Source organism: Callithrix jacchus, chromosome 8 (assembly GCF_049354715.1).
Source record: "Callithrix jacchus isolate 240 chromosome 8, calJac240_pri, whole genome shotgun sequence".
Taxonomy (NCBI): Eukaryota; Metazoa; Chordata; class Mammalia; order Primates; family Cebidae; genus Callithrix; species Callithrix jacchus.
In genome coordinates, this window is record NC_133509.1 from 81774713 (window position 1) to 81798903 (window position 24191).

The window sequence follows — 24191 nt, forward strand, 5'->3', positions numbered from 1 at the left end:
ATGAAATAATACTAAGTAAATATTTGACCTGAAGAACTAGAAATTCCCAGTTAAACGTTCATTGACAGATGTTTATAGAAATTCAAACAGATATTCTGTTCTATACAACCTATCATCTTTTTAAAAATGTAAAATACATGTGAATATTAAGAATGGACTAGGTGGGTGTGGTAGCTTGTGCCTGTAATCCCAGTTACTCAGGAGGCTAAGGTAGAAGGATTGCTTGAGCCTAGGAGTTCAGGCTGCTATGAGCGATGATCATGAACTGCACTTCAGCCTGAGCAAGAGATAAAAGATCCTGCCTTTAAAAAATAAATAAATATTGAGAGGCTGAGGTGGGTGGATCACGAGGTCAACATGGTGAAACCCCATCTCTACCAAAAATACAAAAAATTAACTGGGCATGGTGGCACGTGCCTGTAATCCCAGCTACTCAGGAGGCTGAGGCAGGAGAATTGCCTGAACCCAGGAGGTGGAGGCTGCGGTGAGCCGAGATCACGCCATTGCACTCCAGCCTGGGTAGCAAGAGCGAAACTCCATCTCAAAAACAAACAAACAAACAAACAAATAAATAAATAAAAATACATTTTTTAAAAATCAAAGGCAGTGAAAATGTCTATTGTTCAAATGTACATTCCAAAAATCCCTTTAGTGATGAAGTCATCACATATCAAAGGTCTTTATTCCATTATTATGCTTCTGGTAATCAGTTTTGGGCAAAATTGAATGCTTCTTTTAAATGTACAGATTGTGGTAACAGAGAAAGGAAGGAGTAGCAAGGGTTAGGGAAAGAAACAGAAAGTAAAAGAGAAGAAAACATATTGAGGGAAAAGACAGTAAGTTGGTAGATAAGGGCAGAAGTTCACAAAGAATCAATGGAATTTAAATCAGTCCTCTATTTTCAAGAAAAGTAAACTCAGATTTGGAAAGGGAGAGCATGAATATTAGCATGTTATTCTGATAAGATGCTTCACTCAACTGTATTTTTTGCTATTTGATGCAATAAAAGTTTTAATTTTGATATTTCATTGATAGGGCATACTTTGTGTGTGTTTTGTATGTCACCTAGAAGATAACATTATACATATATATTCTTCATGCGTCTGCAGTGACTTTAGAAGTAAACATTACATGAATGCCATTTTGTTACATTCGATGCAAGTTACAAAAGCAAGCAGGTAAACTGTGCATAAAATTCCAAAGACAGAAATAATTTTGCATTGTGGCATAAATTTAAATCTTTTTGATGCTAGGTGCTTGCCATTGTCAAATTCTCAAACCCCATTTTCAGGTAAATATACTTTTGTTTTTGCTGTCTCTTAAGAAATGATGAGAATCCTGTAGTGCTGTTTTTTAAAAATAATAATATAAATTAACCATCAGCTTTCCTTTCTATAGCTGTCATTTTAATAAATAAATAGCAAGACAGTGAAAAAATCTTATAGTTACTTGACTGTGCTTTTGATGGGTGACAATAATAAACTCTGAATAAGTCAAGTAAGATCATTTCAGTCCACAGAGCTGAAAAATATGCAAGTCCTAAAAAGGGCACAGAATGTGTATAAACGTGTGAAGACACAGAGCAGCAGAGTGAGGTCAGCACTTTGGTAGCCACCTGGTAATCCAGCCTCTGTCTCTAACAATGTAGGTGGCCTTGGTCTTCTCACTTAACTTTTCTAGCCTTCGTTTGCATATTCATGAGATGCAGAGGAACAAATAAGATAAAATCAAAGTTTCATCAAAATTTTGTTTTTCTAATAAAATATAATAAGGAGCACCCATCCTAAAGAACTTAAACGAGCTAAGACTATCCTCAGAGAGGGCACTTATGATTAATTAAGTACAACAATTTGGAATAGAGACATGCAAAGTCAGCTTAATGAAGCCAAATTGTTAACGCATCTCTGGAACTTGAGGGTAATGTGACTGAATGCATTAACATTAATATGGCTAAAGAAAGAATGTGTCAATCAAAACAGTAATTGGTCAGTCCTGGGAATGGAAAAAAACTTGTGGGAGGACAACTTGGCAAGTAGTACCTATCTGAGAACTGTCTGAGAGAGAAACTCGTTGCTATTGGACTCAAGCCTATGGTTTCCTATTCCATAGTAGGCCTTCAGGTATCCCAGCTGAAAGTTTTGCTTGTCAACCTGATTACTATTTGGCTACCTGGTTGACTTACATGCTGGAAGAGTTATCCTGTTAGATAGAAACCATGTCCAATCTATTTGCCATTCAAAGATAAAAAATTGGCATTTTAACTATATTTTAGCTTTATTTGTAGCTTGCCTACACAGATTTGTAAGTGAAAAAAATATGCTGTAATCTACAGTTACATTTCTCATTGTTTTGCACCCAACCTGGTTTCTGGATCGTTCATACATATGTCAGCGTTTATGAGTTTGGAAAATGCCAACCCATCCCTAATCTGCTTCCATTATACTAACAAAACCATATTTATGAACATGTAAAATGAATATTAGAACCTGGAGTGGCCTTATTTTGCCAAGGTTAATGCCCTCCTGTGGATAACTGCCTAAGAAGCAAGTCAGCATTACCCAGATGGTATCTCTTTGACTGTCTGCCTGTACTTCGGCAGCTACCGACTTAGCTTATCTATATGCCCAACAGTATATTAAAATGTAGTTTTTAGTTTAATCCACGAATGTACCAAATCACTACAGAGGTGGACTGGAATGCTTAGCAATGTTCAGACTGATAAACATAATGTTACAGTGTGTCATCACAATATTGGAACATTTACTAATTCTGTTAACTAACATATCGGCCAAGTCGATATGTCGTTCTCCAGAGAGGGGATCCAAATATGTGTTACAGAAGTTTATACTTCATAGAATACACAACTGATGGATCACTCATGCATCTTATTTCATGCATCCATTTCTCTGCCTATAAAGGAATTAAATTTACCCTTGGGCTCTCTGGGTTGTGCCAAACAGAGACAATGTCCCCTCAATGCTTCTAGCAAAATTACCTTTGGCTTATTGTCAGTATGAAGTTGAATGTTTTAGCATTCACTTTTTGTGACTCTGTTTTATTTTCTACTAAATTGATTTTTTTCCTTTCTCTGACAAAAACAAAGGTTTCATCATCTCTGCATTATTAAGACATATGATTCTAACTTTTTAGTTTGGTGTAAGCAATACATTCATAAGCAGTAAATTTAGAGATATTTGTCTAAAAGTTTGGTATTTTGTGAATATGTTCCAATGGCTTGAAATCCCAATGTTCCACCATTATATCTGTACTTAAAACTGTGTGCTGTTGTCAAAAGTGATGCAGAGGGCTTAAAGTTAGAATTTTCTCTGACTGAATGGTTTTAATCACTTCATATTATTGAGTTCCATTTCCCAGTGTCTTTAAGTCCTAGCTGGGTAGTAAAATAAGAAGACAAATTAAATCTTCTAAGCCATCAAGGGAGCATTTAATACATTCCTACAGGCATTGAGGTATATGGCTTCCAACAGTGCATCATGGACATAAATGAATTGGAAGATTTCCTTATTAAATGCTTAATTCTTAGAGGTAAATAGCATAAGCACAGGCAAATACAATTTAGTATTTTCCAAAAGCAGCATAATTAATTAAAATACTAAAATAACCAAATTCACAGGGCTAGAGAGTGAAGACAATAGAATTTAAAAGCATGCCATATGACTCCAAAGTAATAATGCCTGTCGTATTCACTCATTAAATAAATATTTGAGACCTTCTGCATGTAAAGGTTTTATGTTTAGGGTCCTATATATGTCTGCATGTGTGTGTGTGTGTGTGTGTGTGTGAGAGAGAGAGAGAGAGAGAGAGAAAGAGATCTAATTTTTATGGATAGTTTTACGTATTTGTGGAGTACATGTGGTGTTTTGATACAAGCGTACAGTGTGTGCTAATCAAATCTGGATAATTGGAAGTATCTATCACCTCATTTATCATTTCTTTAAGTTAGGAACATTCCAAATCTACTATTTGAATTGTTTTGAATGTACAACAGATTACTGTGAACCACAGTTACCCTATTGTGCTACCAAACACTAGATCTTTTTTTTGGGGGGGGGGGGACAGTAGGAGAGCTGACCTGAGAAGAAATTAGCAAAGGATTAGTCAGTGAGGTAGAAAGAGGACCAACAAGAGAGCAACATCCTGGAAGGCAAGGGAAGAAAGTCTTTCAAGGAGGAAGGCAAATGGATCAACTTTCTTTTTTTTTTTTCTTTTTTAAAGTCTGCCTTACCGTGACTCAACAAATGACATTAAATAATTTTGTCTTTAACAGTATGAGGATTGCACATACTTTTTTTTCCCACTGTGTGTCTTATATTTTTATTTTTATAGTCAATGTTATCAAGATTTTCTTTTCTTTTTTTTTTTTTGAATAGTGTTTATTCATCTCTGTTTGGTCCCTGAACACAGTAGAAGCACAAAAAAGTTTACTGCAAAAATAAATATCTAATATAGAGACTGAATAACATGATACTGAAGAACTAGTCTGTGATTCAGTGATTCATAAGAATGAGAATATGGCTGAGCATTATGGCTCACACCTGTAATCAATCAAAGCACTTTGGAACAAAACCCTGTCTCTAAAAAAAAAAAGAAAATCAGAGTTCATTCCAATCTAAAGAAAACTTTAAGATGCATTTCCTTTTTTTCTTCTTTTTTTTTTTTTTAAGGAGTGAAGGAAAGGAAGAAGGAGGAAGAAAAAGAGGGAGAGAGAATGGAAATGTTGCTTTATTCTAAAAATGAGTATTAATAATGGCCGATCAATATTTCAATTAAACCTATGAGTAGGTGTGATGTGGTATTAACAAGAATGTATATTTTGTATATTTAAAGTGGAGAGCTCTATAAATATTTATTAACTTTACTTGTTCTGGATCTGAATTCAAGTCCTGGATATCCTTATTAATTTTCTGTCTCATTGAGTCTAAGTCTCTTTATAGGTCTTATGTATCTGGGTGTTAGGATCATTAGCTCTTATTGTTGCATTGATCCTTTTACTACTATATCTTTGTTGCTTTAAAATCTATTTTATCAGATGTGAGAATTGCAACTCCTGCTATTTATTTATTTATTTATTTATTTATTTTTGCTCTCCATTTGGTTGGTAAATCTTTCTCCATCCCTTTGATTTGAGACTTTGTGTATCCTTGCACGTGAAATAGGTCTGGATGTAGCATACCATTGGGTTTTGGCTGTGTCTTTTGATTGGGGGATTTAGTCGATTTAAATTTAGGGTTACTGCCATTTGATGTTAGCTGGCTGTTTTATCCATTCGTTGATGTAAATTCTTCTTTATGTTGATGCTCTTTACTTTTTGGTATATTTTTAGAAAGGCTAATACTGGTTGTTTCTTTCTATGTATAATGCTTCTTTCAGAAGCTTTTGTAAAGCAGGCCTGGTGGTAATAAAATCTCTGAGTACTTGCTTGTTCATAAAAGATTTTATTTTTTCTTCAGTTGTGAAGCTTAGTTTGGCTGGATATGAAATTCTGGGCTGAAAGTTCTGTTCTTTAAGGATGTTGAATATCGGCCCCCACTCTCTTCTGGCTTGTAGGGTTTCTGCTGAGAGATCTGCTATAAGTCTGATAGGCTTCCCTTTGTGGGTAACCTGACCTTTCTCTCTGGCTGCCCTTAGTATTTTCTCCTTCGTTTCAACCCTGGTGAATCTAATGATTATGTGCCTTGGGGTTGCTCTTCTTGAGGAATATCTTTGTGGTGTTCTCTGTATTACCTAGGGTTGAATATTGTCCTGCTTTGCTAGGTTGGGAAAGTTTTCCTGAATAATATCCTGAAGAATATTTTCCAGCTTGGATTCATTCTCTCCATCACATTCAGGTACACCTATCAAATGTAAATTAGGTCTTTTCACATAGTCCCATATTTCTTGGAGACTTTGCTCATTCCTTTTTATCCTTTTTTCTCTATTCTTGTCTGCTCATTTTATTTCATTAAGTTGGTCTTTGACCTCTGATATCCTTTCTTCTGCTTGATCAATTCAAGTGTTTAAACCTGTGCATACTTCTCGGAGTTCCCATATTGTATTCTTCAGTTCCATTAATTCACTTATATTCCTCTCTAAATTGTCAATTCTCATTATGATTTTGTCAAACCTTTTTTAAAAGTTCTTAGTTTCTTTACATTGGGCTACAACATGTTGTTTTAACGCACAGAAGTTTTTTATTATCCACCTTCTGAAGCCTGATTCTGTTAATGGGATGCACTCATTCTCGATCAAGTCTTGTTCCCTTGTTGATGAGGAACTGTGATCCTCTTTAGAGGGAGAGGTGCTCTGATTTTGAGTATTCTCAGCCTTTTTACACTGGTTTCTTCCCATCATTGTAAATTTATCCACCTGTCGTCTTTGTAATTACCAACTTTCAAATTAGGTCTCTGAGTGGACATCCAAGTTGTTAATTCCCAAGGCTGACATTTGAGCAAGCCACTGCGCCAGCCAAAACAGCGGCTTTAAGACTGATGGTGCTTTTCTGCCCAGGAATCTCCAGTCTGGCTTCCTTCTTGAGTCCGTAATAGGCGACTCTGCCTTCCAGGAGCTCCAAACATCAGTCAGAAGGGGAACCAGTCCTGTTTACTATGCACCAAGAGCTGCCATGCCGAGGTGCCACAAAACCGCTGCGCTGGCCACAAGAGTCGCGCTGGCAACCCGTGGGGCTCGTCCACTGGGAATCTTCTGGTCCGTGAGTGAAAAAAATTTGTCTTAAAATGTGGCGTCCTCTCGTTCTCTGTGCTTTCACTGGGAGCTGCAATCCCAAGATGTTAGCAATCAGCCATCTTGGATCATTCCCCCTAGATCGTATTCCTTCTATCAAACTGTATTTTTTTTTTTTTTTGAGACAGAGTTTCACTCTTGTTACCCAGGCTGGAGTGCAATGGCGCGATCTCGGCTCACCACAACCTCTGACCCCTGGGTTCAGGCAATTCTCCTGCCTCAGCCTCCTGAGTAGCTGGGACTACAGGCATGCGCCACTGTGCCCAGCTAATTTTTTGTAATTTTTAGTAGAGACGGGGTTTCACCATGTTGACCAGGATGGTCTCGATCTGTTGACCTTGTGATCCACCTGCCTCGGCCTCTCAAAGTGCTGGGATTACAGGCTTGAACCACCGCGCCCGGCCCAAACTGTATTTTTTACACACTAACCAAACCCTCTTTATCCCACCTCCCCCATTATCCTTTCTGGCCTTTGGTTACCTCCATTCTATTCACTGTCTCCATGAGATTAGTTTTTTTCTTTTTTTTTTTAGCTCCAAGATGTGAGGACATGTAACATCTGTTTGTCTGTGCCTGGTTTATTTCACTTAACATAATGACCTCCAGTCCCATCCATGGTGTAGCAAATGATGTGACTTCATTATTTTTTGTGTGGTGAAATATCATTCCACAGTGTGTTTATACACCACATGTTCATTATCTATTCATCCACCAGTGGACACTTTGGTTGACTCTACGTCTTGGCTATTGTGAATGGTGCTGCAATAGGTCTCATATATTTTATCCTCCAGAGAAGGACACTTTGTGAAATAGAAAGAGGATGCTAGTGAAAAGTATAGTAAAACAGCAGCCACAAACCAGGACTATACCAGCATATCATAATGTATATATATTTACACTCTACCATCATCGAAAATGAGAATGCAAAATGAAGTCCCTGATATCTAGGAATTTATAGTTCCCTGAGAAACAGAAAATTTGAAGATAATTTGATTATTCTATTTTACAATTCTACCATAATCATCATTATCCAGAGTTTTAAGTCTCTCCTTGTATGGCTTTATTTGATCATTAAAAAACTTTACTATATAATTACTATAACTATTCTCATGTTATATATGAGGAAAACGAGTAAACAATTAACCAAATTGACAGGGCTAGAAAGTGGAGACAGCAGAATTAAAAAACATGCCATTTGACTCCAAAGCCTAAAATCTCACTCACTCCCCAACGCAGCATCCTATGATATATTATAGTAGGGAAGTGGCCACATATTCTGTGACCACATGGAAGAAGCACTTAGCCAGGCCTCTTAAACCAACCAAAGCTTTTGGGAAGAGGTGACAAATAAGGTATTTACTTTGCCAAGAGGAAGGGCCGGGAACAAGTGGAAGGGACAACAAATGTAGTCAGTAGGAAAAGCACTGTCACTTCCTTCAATATTAATCATGCACAGCAGTCATACTTATCATGTTCCCTTTATTAATATTTTTATCAACAAATAGTTGAAATATATAAATTATATATTTATGGCAACATAATGTGATGTTTTGATAGGTGTATACCTTGTAAAGTGGTTAAATCAAGTTAATACATCCATCACTTCACATAGTTTTCACATAAGATCTATCCCCTGCTGGGCATGGTGGCTCACGCCTATAATCCTAGCATTTTGGGAGGCCGAGGTGGGTGGATCACTTGAGGTCAGGAGTTCCAACCAGCCTGGCCATCATGGTGAAACCCTGTCTTAAAAAAAAAAAATTTTTTTTTAAATCTATCCCCTTAGCAATTTTCAAGTATACACCATATTATTATTAATTGTAGTCACCATACTGTACAATAAACCCTTTAAAAATAGCCCTGGAATTTGCTTAGTAAGAGTATGGATTATCTAATTAATTGAATAAATAACATATGTTATAGGTTGATTATGTGCTCCCAAAAGATACAATGAAATCCTAATTCCTAGTTACCGCAGAATGTGATATTATTTGGAAATAGAGTGTTGCAGGTATAACTAGTCAAGATGAAGATATCAGAATAGGGTCAACCCTTAATCCAATCCACCAGTGTCATTACAAGAGGAAAACCCCATGTGAAGACAGGCATGAGTCCACAGAGGCAGAGATTGAGGTGGCGCAGCTGAAAGCCACAAGATACCTAGGATTGCCAGCTACCACCAAAAGCTAGGAAGAGGCAAGAAAGGTTTCTACCCAGAATCTCAGAGAAACGATGGCCCTCCGGACACTGTAATTTTAGAATTCTAGCCTCCAAATGGTAAAGAAATAAATTTCTCTTTTAAGTATTTTTTTTGTGATACTTCCTTGGGATAGCCCAAGGAAAGTAATATAATGCAGTATCATGCAGTTCAGGCACTTCCCCAATTTTGAAATTCGAGAAGCATTTAGATTCATACTAGATGTTAGCTGATATAAAATTTAAATATCTCATGAAATGTGTTTACATTCATTCTGCATAGTAACAGACATCATGCTTTTGTGCTATTTCGGTAAATTCTTTTCAAAATGATCTGTAAATTTGAATATCTACAGTACATTTTCTTGAAAACACCACAAAGTTATTCAAAATGGTGAGTTGTTCTGATTATATATCATAACAACACAAAAATTCAAGTAAATTTGACACCATATTGCAGACCCAGATGCACAATATTTTTAAAAATACAGAATTTCTATGAAACCTATCAACAAAGGCACTAATTAACTAAGGATTGTGTTCTGCTCAAGCTTATCCAACATCACTTAATGACTTCTGCCAAAGGCAAGTAAGTAAACAAGAAGGGGCCAGGTTGTGGAGGACAATGTTTTCTCATGTACCACAAGAAGCAGAAAAAGGAAGAAATCAATGTTTGCTGATGGAAAAGGATAAAACTGCCAGGAAAATAAATGTTATTTTTAGTTTTTTGTTAAGACCTTGGCACTAAAAGGAAGTCAAAATAAAAGAGTAACAATTCCTTAAAAAAGAATTGATTCAATCACTCTTAATAACTGTTTATTTTTTATTTTTTTAGTTCCGAAAAAACATTTTATAAGCACTTTCCTTGTGTAGGGTAAGTTAACTTTTTCAGATCATGGAAAGATTGTTATTCCTTATTGATTTTGTTTGAAGCACCTTGAAGCTTTCCAGAAAGTGGCTGTGATGAGCCTCATTTAAAATAAATGTATCATATTTACAACCAGCACTTGTATAGATTATTAATTACCATTGATGGCATATTCCTTAGCATAGAAGTAGATAGGCAGTATTTTCTGTAGTTGTAAGTGAAATTACTAAAGTCTGAAACCTCCTTTAAAGCCATTTTAATGAGTGTTTTATTAGATTAGAGATTTGAAAACTCAAGTAAATTAACTGTCTTAATTGGCATCTTTAATGTACTAACCAAAAGTGAAAAGGATGAATTGTGTACAATAGTATCATAAGGAGTTTGCTACTATATTTATTTCATGATCATGCTACCTTTTAAAAATAGTAGAGGTGAATATTACAAATAATTCATACTTTCTGGACTCACACACACACATACACACACACGAACACACACTTAAAGCATATACATTTGTACTTAAAGCATATACATAATATAGACTCAGAAACTGGATCAATTAAATTGATCATTATTTTATGGTTTAAAAAAAAACCCTCGGCCGGGTGCAGTGGCTCAAGCCTGTAGTCCCAGCACTTTGGGAGGCCGAGGCGGGTGGATCACGAGGTTGGCAGATCGAGACCATCCTGGTCAACATGGTGAAACCCCGTCTCTACTAAAAACTACAAAAAATTAGCTGGGCACAGTGGCGTGTGCCTGTAATCCCAGCCAATCAGGAGGCTGAGGCAGGAGAATTGCCTGAACCCAGGGGGCGGAGGTTGCGGTGAGCCGAGATCGCGCCATTGCACTCCAGCCTGGGTAACAAGAGTGAAACTCCGTCTCAAAAAAAAAAAACCCTCTTCAGCCTATGCTAAAGTTGCTTAATCTGAGGGAAAAAATATATTGTGAAATATCTACCATTTAGTGATCTTCCCACTTAAATAATACATTTCTGAATTATGTCAATAATCTTCTAATAATAAAAATACAAAATCCAATTCATCAATGTTCATGTAATTGTTCAGAATTTCCACATTAAAGAAATTGCAACTGCTTTCCTTAAAACAATTTATTTATAACTATGGACAGACAATTCAATCAATAGATTCTCAATTCTATGTTGACAGACAGTATTTCCATCTTCTCGAAATGGCCTGATAATCTTCAAATACTTATTTCATATCAACTCTGGTGATAAAACAATGGTTCTGATCTTATCCTTCTACCTATATTTTTCATTAAAATATATAGATTTCACAAGGAGACATCTAATTTCAAAATTTGTATACCTAATTATTTTGATTCTGAGTTTTGAATCCATTTTCTGAGCTCCCAAATGATCCAATTTTGAACACCAGAGAATGTGAGTGGCAAACTTGTTAGGACCAAACAAATCCTTACTCTGTATTTATATCATAAATCTCTATCACACAAAATTTCTTGTTCACCAACTTGCAAACTTAAAATACTTAGATTTAGTTCAAGCAAAAGACATTTCTGTTTAAGAGATGAGAAGAACAAACAAAGAAAATATAGCCTATACTGCTATGCTCTGAGTGTCTGTGGCCCTCCCCAGATTCATTCATATTTTGGAATCCTATTCCTCAGTAGGATGGTATTAGTAGATGTGGCCTTTGGGAGGTGATTATGTTATGAGGGTAAAGACCTCATGAATGGGATTAGTACCCTTATAAAGGAGACCCCAGAGAGCTTGTGCACCCTCTCTGCCATATGAGATTACAATGTAAAGGAGAATAAGTATGAGAAAGCAAGCCCTCACCATACATGGACTCTGCAGGTGCCTCAATCTTGGATTTTTCAGCCCCCAGAACTGAAAAATAAATTTCTATTTTTTATAAGCCACCCAGTTTATGTTATTTTGTTACAGCAGTCTAAATAGACTTAGAAATGTATTCATTCTAATTACGTTACATAAAAGTCTTAGAAATAAAAATGAAATTTCACTAAGCATTATACCCTGGCTAATGACTTATGGCTTTTCTTTAAAAGTCTTCAAGAAAAATAAAAGTACAATAATTCTGAATCACAAGGAACACAGGTCAGCAGCAAGGAAGATACCAGGATTACATGTATAGCTACACTTCTCACTGAGCTTGAGTCCAGAAGATCTGCAGTGTCTTATTCTTCTGGCTCAGAAATGGAAATGTGAGATAAAATTCTATAAAAATGTAGTTTATTTTGGAAGATAATCCCAGGGAAACCAAGTAGGGGATTTAGAACAGTAACACACAGAATTAGGAAAAATCAATATAAGAAACTGTGGTTCCTTTGGTCACTGCTGAGAGTAACAGGCTCCATTCTCCTGTGAATCTCTGAGGAGGCATGTAGAACACGCCCCAGAATTGCCTGACCAAGGGACAACGAAGGGAGCTTGTATCAACTAAAGTCTACTTTTAATGAACCAAACAGACGCTTTCCAAATAGCAATTAGTATTTTGCTGCAGGAAGTTTAGACTTGTTCTAAAATCTAAAGTTCTATGCTGTGATTCTCTTCTTAAATTTAATGAAGAATCTACACAGCACCTTATTATCATTATTATTATACTTTAAGTTCTGGGGTACATGTGCAGAATGTGCAGGTTTATTACATAGTTATACAGTGCCATGGTGGTTTGCTGCATCCATCACCTGGTCATCTACATTAGGTATTTCTCCTAATGCCTAGTTCCCCCCACCCCAGACAGGCCCCAGTGTGTGATATTCCCCTCCCTGTGTCCATGTGTTCTCATGGTTCAACTTCCACTGATGAGTGAGAACATGCAGTCTTTGGTTTTCTGTTCTTGTGTTAGTGTGCTGAGAAAGATGGTTTCCAGTTTCATCCACATCCCTGCAAAGGACATGAACTCATCCTTTTTGATGGCTGCATAGTATTCCAGGGTGTATATGTGCCACATTTTCTTTATTCAGTCTATCATTGATGGGCATTTGGGTTGCTTCTAAGTCTTTGCTATTGTGAAAAGTGCTGCAATAGGCGTGTATGTGTCTTTATAACAGAATTATTTATAATCCTTTGGTGTACACCCAGTAATGGGATTGCTGGGTCAAATGGTATTTCTATTCCTAGATCCTTGAGGAATTGCAACACTGTCTTCCACAATGGTTGAACTAATTTACATTCCCACCAACAGTGTAAAAGTTATATCTATATTGAGTCTGTTAGTGAAGTGTTACTACTAAACTTCTGCCATTTCTGAAAATAGCAGAATCAGACCATTGATTTTAGAGATGCTTCTTCTATGCTAGCATCTCCTGCTATACCTGGGCTACAGAGGCAGTCGCCCTGAGCTTCTCAAAGATGCCAGTGCCCATATGACTAGTGTATTTCTCACAGTAAATGCCTTTTGGGACTCTCTAAAAACAAGTCTCATAAATTAATATGTGCTAACATTTCCACCTCCCTGAGCCTTCTAAGTTTTAATATTCTGTGAAGTTAGCTCCTATATTTCTGTCTCACTTACTATAAGTCCTCATGATGTCTAAATTTCAAAGAACTATCATAACAGCATATTAGATCTAGCTCCAGATATTCTTACTCATAATTAGCCCAAGTCATGGAAGAGTGCTTGCCCCTTAAATTCTTCCTAGCCCAGTATCATCACAATCTAGACCCACAATACAGCTAACTCAAAGCCCAGTAGTCAAATCCAGGTATATAGAGGAGACTATTTCAATGGGACAGGAATGAATACTCTACCCTATTTTCTTGAGTTAAATATAAGTATACAGTGATAATAGTAATAGCTTAGAATTATTAAGTTTATAGAATAAATTGTTGGTATCAACAACAATCGCAAATATGATTATGATTTACTAAGCATTTATATTGTGCTAGGCACTCTGCTAAATGATCTCCATGTATTATTAGCTACACTGACTAATGTTTTTTGGGATAGTATCTGGAATGAATGAGATGTTTTAGATTGCTCATAAAATTAAACAAAAGATGAATTCTGAGAGAAGAGTAGACAAGTAAATCTTCTGATGAAAAATAGCTGTTTCCCTGAGAATTTTAATAAAATTTGTAAAAATTGTTGGTTGATGCTGATACAGTGAGAGTAAAATATATTAGCAATTTAGAAGTATGTTAAAGGGTTGACTCCAGAAAGCCTTTCTTATTCTATATAAAAATCAATGGAAACAAAACTATTTGAAGACTATAAGAAAGACTGTAAGTGCTTCCTCCTAAACAAGCTATGCTAAATACATTTACCCATGTAACCATGAACTTTATAAAGATGTACATCACCTGGAGATGGGACTAGGTGTCTAGGACAGGAGCAGATTGTGAAAACAGCCATTGATACGACATTTTTTTTTTTTTGAAACAGGCTTTTGCTCTTTCACCCAGGCAAGATCAGGGCTCAGTGCAGCCTTGACTTCCCCAAGCTCAAGCAGTCCTCCCATCTCAGCATCCCTCCCAAGTAGCTGGAACTACGAGCAAACATCAGCATACCTGGCTAATTTCTTTATTTTTTTGTAAACACGAGGTTTTGCCATGTTGCCCAGGCTGGTCTCAAACTCTTGAGCTCAAGCAATCGGCCTGCCTTGGCCTCCCAAAGTACTGGGATTACAGTCCTGAGCCACCACACCCAGATGATATGGAATTTTTAAAAAATAAATGTTTGGATGCTTATCCTAAACATTTTCCACATCTTACCCCAAAAATATTTGAAAAGATATTAGTTCTTTTAGTTGCAAACTTTCTAACATGCTATAGCAGACAGATTCAGTCTAGATATGTTTATCACAGATGATAAAAAGCAAATTATGTTAATTTTATAAAACACAAGAAAGAATTAATGTAATATTGGATTATAGCAGAAACTAAACCTGTCCACATTAATTGGACATAAATCCAAAAACCTAGTATGTCTCTTATTCAAGTACATGCATTCACATTTTGTAAAAAATTTAATAGACTAAATCATTAAAAAGTATAGAAATATGAATCAAGATATATAAAATATCTTCAAAGAATAATATACATAGCACTAATGGTTTCAAACTGAAGAACTGAGTACTAACATTTGCTAAGATTTTTATCAGGGTAAGATTACCATTTTCAGAATCTGCATAGAAGATTAACAAGGACAAAAGCATCAATAATTCTGCAACAGCAGTGGTAGTTAAAAATGCATTTATATAACAATCAAATGACTGAATACATTCCATTATAAAATTGAAAAATGGCCCAGGCTAATATTTTTATGCAAAAAGCAAAGCTCATTAAGGTTAAGGTGTAATAAACTAGTAGACAATTTTAATGCTTCCTAGTGTTTGGGATTTACATAATTATTTTTAAAGAGTGGCTTTCAAAAATATTTTAGTGATGAAAAATATTATTCAAATGAAATCTTATCCAGAAAGCCAGCATATAAAAAGAAGCAAAGCAGAGCTGCTTTGATTGATGCACACTTTTTTTCTGTTTTGTTTTTGAAAGAAGGTCAGTATCTTCCAACCTTGCAATATGCATATCTATGCTTATTATTAAAAGAAATTCAAAGACCCACATAGTTTACTGGTCAAGTTTTACTGTATTGCTACCTGAGAAGTCTGAAATATTAAAAGTTCAAATGTTCAATATTCCTACTGAGAACTTCCTTTTAAAAGCTGGTCATGCTTTCTACATATGACTTCATTGCAAGAATAATGCAATGTAACTAAAATCTCAACGTTTATTTGAGTGGAGAACATGAAAATCAAAATTTTCTAATTCATAGGGTATATAAAAAATGTTTGAGGTCAATTGTGGAAATATTTTAAAACAACTCTAAAGGAATGATCTGCTCATTTATATATCAAAATATATTATAGGCTGAGTGCAGTGGCTCACGGCCAATTCCTAGCACTTTGGGAGGCTGAGGTGGGCAGATCACCTGAGGTCAGGAGTTTGAGACCAGCCTGGCCAACATGGAGAAACCCTGTCACTATTAAAAACACAAAAATTAGCTGGGGCAGTGGTGTGTGCCTGTAATCCCAGCTACTTGGGAGACTGATGCAGGAGAATCACTTGAACTGGAGAGGCAGAGTTGCAGTGAGCTGAGATAGTGCCACTAAATGCCATCCTGGGTGACAGAGTGAGTCAGTCAGAGTCTCTCTCTCTCTCTCTCTCTCTCTCTCTCTCTCTCTCTCTCTCTCTATATATATATATATATATATATATATATATATATATATCTCGTTTTGTGTGTGTGTGTGTGTGTGTGTGTGTGTGTGTGTGTGTGTGTGTTGTAGAATGGAATTGGGACAGAAATGAATAACAGAAAGGCACAGACTAATATAATAATATTAACTAACATAATTTTGTTAATGCTAAAAATAGCATTTCGAAGCTGGCCAGAATACTGACCATACTGTTTGTATAAGGGCAAGAGAGAGAAGAAAGAGACAGAGAGAACACTGGACTAAAACTTCATACTAAGGACAAAACAATTTCCTGATGATTAAATTGTAAAGTGTATAAATGACTATAAGCTGTCAGAAAAAAAAAATCTTAAATAGATATAAGAAAATCTTGCTAAAGTAGCTACAAAATTCAGAAGCCAAAAATGAATCATCTTAAAAAAAAATACCTGGGAACAAAAGTATCTTAAACAGTCTTAAAACACAAGTAACACCATGGGAGGTGTAATTGGCAACATGTTTATCAGCAATTGAATTAATTTATGTAGTATATTTGTCTTCACAAGGCTACAAGATGATCAGTAAACTAGTAAGAAAAGAGAAGATAACAGCAACCAGTAAATAGAGATGTACAAATGACTGATAAACATGTGGGAAAATGTCCAAACTGGCTAGTGATTTAAAATGCAAATTGAAACTGCAATCGAGTGTAATTTACTTTCTTACATCAAACTGACACAAAAAAATACACTCCCATTAAGAAAGCAAGTAACAGGTCCCTTTCAACTTTGGCTATATAATTCCATTTTAAGGAAGGAAGTTATGCTACAGCAATACTACCATACATTTCACAAAGATGTACACACAGACAACACAACATATACCCTACAAGTATTTATTGGATTGTTTGTAACAGTGGTAGAGGCTGCTACAGACAGCCTATATTTTGATATATAAATGAGTGGTAAAAGGGTTTCTAATGTGAAGACATCTGAGAAAATAATGATATCTAAGGAAATGCATTGAACGAATATTGAAAAGTTGATATGCCAAACTAATATCTGCTTCTAGGAAGGAGGTCCAGTACGAGGGAGAAGAGAAACATTTATGGTAAATATCCTACTGTTTAAATCATTTACAAGATGACTATATAATGTATTTAAATTATTGATGTGATAATTTTGAGAGAAAGGAAGAAGAGGAAGGTAGGGAGGGAAGGAAGGAGGGGAGGGAAGGGAAGGGAAAGGGATGGGAGGGGGGAAGGGAAAGGAAGGAAGGGAAAAGGGGCAAGGGGGAAGGGAAAAGAAGAGAGGGAAAGTGGGGAAGGAAGGGAGGGAGGGAGGGAGGGAGGGAGGGAGGGAGGGAGGGAAAGGAAGAGGGTAGCAGAATCCTGAAGCTGTAGATATTTAGAGCTTTTACTAGACTGTTAGATTTACTGAGGAACCCTTTCTTTCTTTCTCACTTCTTCATTTATCTTGTTATTAAACCCTCATTAAATGAAGTAGTCTGAACATAGTTCTATTCCTTGCAAGCTAAGAAAGCTAATTAACAGAGATGTACAGGTTGTGCAGAGCATAAAACACAATAAATGCTGCAATTGACTTAAATGCATCTAATTTAAAGCAGGATATAGGAATGTTTTTATAAAACCTATTTATTTTCATACCTACACACTCAGCTCTGGATCTTAGAGTTGATGCTCCCAAATTATTGAAAAATACTAAAGCCAACATGTTTCCATTGCATGCTGACATAATGCTTACATACCAAGACTGTGCATGTTTATTTGTATGTTCATACACACACACAGAATATATGTGTATATACATCCATAATATAAATTTAACTCTCAAAAGGATTCTATAAGATAATTATCATCTCTAATATATAAAAAAGGAAACTGAGGCACAGAAAGCTGGGAGATTAAGGAACTTTTCCAAGGTACACTGTTAGTCTTGGTGGAACCAGGGTTTTATCCAGACAATCTGGTTCTAGCATCATGCTCTTAACCATTGCTGACCTCTCCTTCACTTGTTTTATTCTCTCTGAATACATAAATACCCTCGGGTCACTACCCATCACTAAACAATATATCATAAAAAAAATTAAAGAGGCTAGAACAAAATACTCTTTAGAATACTTTTGGAAATAAACAATCTTTATGATTCTTACTGCTTCAGGAAAAGGCAACAGACTAAACATGTGCTGATGAGTAAATGAAGAACCTCTCTTCCTGCCCACTGCATTTCCAGCTATCATTATACTCAGATTAGACAAACAAGAAAGTCATTCCAGCTTTCTGATATCAGCCAAGAAAAGTCATCCTCAGGACCAGCTGCCAACAGCATGCCCTTTAGTCTTTGGCCTGGATGCCAAGCCCCAGCCTTCCTTATATACTTTGTTGACAATGAAGAGGCCCAGTAAATTTTTCAACTGGCAATATAAGCTGAAACTGACTCACCTGCAAACACCTTAATTTCCTCTACCAAAAAAAAATATTGATACCAAAACAATACATTTTTCTTAGGATCAAAACACATTGAAATGGTTCCAAAAAATGGAATTGTTTAAGGAAAAAAAATGAATGATCTACTCTTTTATTTCAGAACTTAGTCTGGTTTGCCTAGAGGTCAAAGATTGTGCTACTGATTGTGAATGATAAAAGGGAAAATATATGGAGGAACTGAAAATTTTCCAATATTAAAGAGACAGGAGGATGGAGAGAGAGGCAGCAGAGCAACACCTGGGGTGAGGTAGAAACAGGGATAAGAAGTTGCATTTTAAAATATAATTTGGAGTTCAGAAGGTATCAGTTTAGTACACTCAGTGCGGGACTAATGGGATCCTTGATGAGTCTTCTCTTGCTGTAAATTGCCTCTCATAAGGCTCTTTAAGGCTTCTTTTACATGTATTTGAACACTTGTTTAGATTCAGACTTTTGATTCTGAAATTTCTATTCCATGTCTACAAAATAAAAATTATAATAAAATTATAACAACACTATATTTTGAGTTAATATTCTCTTAAGTCTATCATTGTTTAAATTTTTGGTAACATTATTTTCACTGGACTTCATTGTTTTCTGTATAAATTTTAAAATAAAAATGCTTTACATATCCATTTCCCTGTTTGAAATTTTAATAATTATCAGTCATCAGTCTGTCCTTGTATGTTGTCTTTTGGAATCATTTTTTTCTGTCAAGCCGAATTATCCTGGTTCGAATTGTATACATCTAAATTTCATAAAAAGAATTGTATTAATCTATTTTCAGTTAATAGCAAATGTTATAATTTGAAATTTTAGTTATGAATTTTCCTTTTTCAACAATTTTTAATAATTATTCTTTCTAGATTACTTTTTTTTCCATTTTACCAACAGCATAAGTTTTATTAAACATACTTTACCATTTCTGTTTTAGCCAAGTTTTATCTATTTAATGCTTCATTCTGTGATTCTTCATATTCCTATTTTTTTTCATTTCAGGGTCAAAATGCTAAATCAAAAGATCCTTGAGTTAAGGATCCTTCAGTAAAAGTTAAGAATTACAGAAGTATAAAACAGGGTTAAGATGGTGAGTTCATAAAATCTCCACATTACTCTTTACTTTTTCCTCTGTAGCTTTGTTAGCTGGATTTTTTTTTCCTATAAGACCAATACTTAAACTATCTAACTCTGTCTACTAAAAAAGACTTCTTTTCCTACCATAGTGCTTGTGTTGATTACAAATGTGAATTTTGAGGTAGTCAGTTTATTGACAATAAGAATGATCAATTACTGAGTAAAACATTTCAATATTCTGCATCCAAATTAGATTTTTGCATCATATATATGTAAAACCTAAATATATTATCTTGTATCTAACTGTTTCTTTTGTTTCTACAAGTTTTTTGTCCTGTTTTGGGCATTTGTTTGTTTTGCTGTTGTTTATCTGTTTCAGACAGGGTCTCTCTGTGTTGCTCAGACTGGAATGTGCTGGTGCAAATATGACTCGCTGCAGCCTTAACCTTCTGGGCTTAAGGGATTCTCCCATGTCAGCTTCCAGAGCAGCTGAGAATAGGCCTAGCTAATTAAAAAAAATATTTTTGGAGAGACACAGTCTTCCTTTTACCCAGGCTGGTCTCCAACTCCTTGCCTCAAGATACCGCCACGCCTCAGCCTAGCAAAGTGCTGAGGTTATAAGTGTAAGCCACCCTACCTGGGCTTTCTTTATATATCATTGTAATTTTGGAGCCCTTTAAAAGTCTCCATTTTTATTGTTTCATTAAGTTAGCGGAAAAAAGCTGTAGTTGATGATTCTGAAGGCCCGAGTGCATACAGAATCTGCAACTGTTTGTTTTTTAAGGGTTTCTATGAATAAAATCACTAGGAGTAAGAAACGTACCTGTGACCTCATGCATCACATTCTTCAGAACAAAAACCTCTCAGTTGCAATTATGTCATCATGAAATCATGTTCCACGTTTTAAAATAAACTCATTGCCATATGAATTGTTATCCTACTGAGATATTTTTGTAGCTGTCTGTTTAACAGCTTCCTTAGAAGTGTCTTTACATTTCTCACAATATCAAAACAAAAATTTCTTTTTTCATGTTATACACAGGAATAGCTCAAGTTTGAATGTTCTGAATTCCCCACTCTCGTCCGTCATTGCACATATATTTGCACTTGAGTTACACACACAGACACACCCACACACGAGTTTTAGCTAAATATTCTAAAATACACACTTGTTGACTTCTGAGAAAAGTCAGAATGTTTTCTCCAGTGTCACAGTTCGGGACTCACCTGTGGACGTGGATGTCCTGTCACTAGACAAGTCAACTCTAGGGTTTCTCCTTCCCGGATAGTGTAGACCCTTTCAGAGTAGCGCTCCTCTTCAATGTTACAGGCCAAGCCTGAGTGCACAATACGAACTGTGGGAGGCGCTGTCGAGTCAGGAAGAAGAGAGACAAGATACATGAAAACGTAAGTAAATGATCTTCTCATGAACCATCTTGACTATAGAAGCAATTCATATTAGACTTCACCATAGTCAGATTAGTCAGATTCATCAGTCTTAACACCTCCCCAAGGCATTAAAGATTTTGCTGAAAGAAATCTTCAAATTTATCTAGCAGTGACCAATACATGTGCAGGGGAACAAGGTAGTGGGAGAACATTGGTGCCTCAGGAAATTACCATTAATACAAGACCACATGATAAAATTTGATTGTTAAAATGTGAGAAGATCCCTTCCTTTCTGAGTTCAAACTTTAATAAGGAATATTGTACCAAATATATGGAGTGCAAAAGAAAGAAGACAACTGGAAGAGAAAAAAGAATTTGAATTGAAGGCATTGATATTTATCTATTAATTATTTAAGTCATGTAGCCCAAAAGTTAAACTCATGAATAAGATGATCTGGTTTTCAGGAAGTAAAAACCAACTTAATTTACAATACTTATAGACACCTGTATTGATGTAAACAAAGTATGATTCTTGATCAAGCCATTGAAGAAGACAATAAACGAGTGTTGCCTGGGTCTAAAATTCTGATTCAAAAGAAACTTCATTAACATAAAGCTGCCCAAATTTCTAAATATAATTTTCTCCTACTTCAGTGCCACGGGGCCAATTAAATTTAACTAACATTCCTTGACTTGCATATCCTAGGAAACAACCGCATGGAAACTCTGTGAGTCATGAAAAGTACTTAGCTAATAAGATATGGTGCCTGCTATCAAGTAAATTATTGACGGCTACTTGCTGCAAATTGGAGATAATCTCCTTTTGTGAACTCAGCGTTTTGTAATACATTTGGGACTGACAGAGAAATGATTATTTCAGTTAAAGGCAAGTGGAAAAGCTATGTCTACATGTAAATGACGGTGATCTCAAGAATTTCCTGATAGATCTTCAACCTAAACAGTAGCGTTACTAGCAGAAGTTGTTATTGCTTAAAAATTAATGCCAGTGCCAGCATATTAGAAACATTTTATTTAATATTAAAAAGTTGATGAATATTACAGAATTTTAAAACAAATTTGCTGTTTCTATGGAAGAAAAAAAAATTATAAGGCCAATTCATGAAAAATTTCATTCTGGGGAAAGTCTATGTTTTGAAGGCAAAATAGAACAATTTTCAATACGTACTATTTTTTGTTTATATAACATAAATGCACAGTCTACCCATAGAGCTTAATAACTGACATCAGGGCAAGCTTTATTACCTTTCTCAATTACAGGCAGAAAATGGAAGATGGAAAGGCCCACTTATGATTAATAAAACAACTGGTTAAGTCCAGCTCTTTCTAGATACAAAAGCATAATCTTCTTACTCAACTTTGAAACTCAAGAACACTGCTTTCCAACATCCAATATCAAAATGACATGTAAAAGTTTCAAATAGTAGAATAAGAACAAAAGAATACTTCTAGAAAAGTGGCCTTTATATCAAACATGCATAATAAACACCCCTCAAGAACTCATTAAAAATACACATTTCGGAGGTGTTCAGAGACCTGATGTATCTGCAGGTAACCCCAGGAATTTCCATTTTAGCCAAACACTCAAATAGCTACAATGACACAGCTACTTAGACTAGATTCTGGGTGTTATATTTGTTGGCTAAAGAAAATTACTCCAAGGAATAAACCATTATTTTCCTTCGTCTTTTTAAAGTAAACTTTCTGCTATGTATCATTTCACTGATTTGAAAAATTAAATGATGCTTACGTCAAATGTCCAGTTTGGTCTATAAAACCAATTTATAAAAATTTTCCACCATGTCTCTAGACTGTGTCTAGACATTGTAATAATTTGTTTGGTTTTATGACATTAGAAATCCCTATCTTTAGTGTTTCTCTGGGTGCTCTGATGTTTCACACCATGTTTCCTACAAATCATTTTAGGCAGTGATCAAATTTGGACTTCAATTCAGATAAGTAATACTAGTGAGGTACTTATTTTTAAACATCTGTCAAATATAGTCATATCTGTATTACAGAGGTTAACAAGCTGATAAAAATTTATAAATTCTTGCAAAATAAAAATGTTCAATAGAAAATAGAGGGCCATTCTCTTAAAATATATTTTCATGCTAAATTTAGCTTTGTGATAGCCCGCATGCTTATTAATATATCTAATTATATAGTGACATGACATCTTTTCCAGACTAATTTACACTTTTTATTTTTGTTTTGATTTCAAATCAATGCATAGTATTGTTATTTTTAAGATATATCTTTCAAAAACATCATTATGCAAATAAGTAGCTTTATTTAAACTACTTAAATTATACAGTAAGCACACCGTGACATTTACAAGGGTTAATTTTCTGCTATTTTCTTCTATATTATAACACATTCTTGGAAAAGGTAATTGCCTGCATAGTGCAGTCATCATGAACCTACCACCCATCCTGTAGGAGGATGGAATATTCCATCAAAATTTAAGTGTGGAAATTGTCTTCCTCTTAGTCTTCACTAAAATATGTGCTCAATATTTTAGTTGCTCAATGATAAGGAGAGTATTTTGGAAGCTTCCTTAATTCTTTTGTTTCCACAAAGCTCACTTGAAGGGCCTTAGAGATCATACAGATCGGTGGTCTTATTTCCAGATTAGGAAAGAAAAGCCTGAGGACCTCAAATGGCTTTGTCACAATCCTGTGCTGGATGTGGCCCAATGAGACCAAAGTCACTGGCGCATGTGACAATGTTCTTTTCACTGCTTCATGCTCTCTATTAAAACTATGTTTGCCATAAATTAGTGTTCTAAAAATCTCCAAACAAGATCCAGACCTAGACCAGGGTAGGAATATAAAAACCGATTGAGAAACTGTTCATAAAGCAGTTAGAGCACCATAACTGGATTAAGAATGTAAGTAGTAGAACTGCTCCAAACTTAACCAAGCTTAACAAGAGAATGTTGTTCTAGCTTATCATCCTACCTCCAGTACCTGCCAAATCCATGACATCTCATAATGGTGAAAATAGTATTCTGAAATTTCTATTTACATTATGTTGTTTTTCTGCTTAAGAACCTACAATGTCTCCCTATGACATTTCATAGAGTCCTAATCGCTGTACCTGGGTAGCATTTAGGCACTGTCAAGGGTCCTCATGCTTACCATCCAACCAGAAGTCCCATTTCTCTGTAATATCAGGCTATCCTCAGTGAGAATGTAAAAAACCCTGAGATTTTAAGTGTCATTGCTTATGATG

General features: G+C 35.5%; 1 protein-coding gene across 4 annotated transcripts in view; it reads right to left on the bottom strand.

The window, feature by feature from the left end:
* Positions 1 to 24191, bottom strand: part of MDGA2 (MAM domain containing glycosylphosphatidylinositol anchor 2) — an 871115-nt gene that overhangs the window by 468836 nt on the left and 378088 nt on the right. For 3 of the 4 annotated variants that reach the window (XM_078334840.1, XM_078334839.1, XM_017977077.4), the window contains exon 2: positions 20775 to 20914. In XM_078334840.1, coding sequence (XP_078190966.1) covers positions 20775 to 20914 — 140 coding nt within the window. Of the gene's footprint in view, positions 1 to 20774; positions 20915 to 24191 lie in introns of those variants that run through there. The other variant, XM_078334842.1, reaches the window with a different exon arrangement.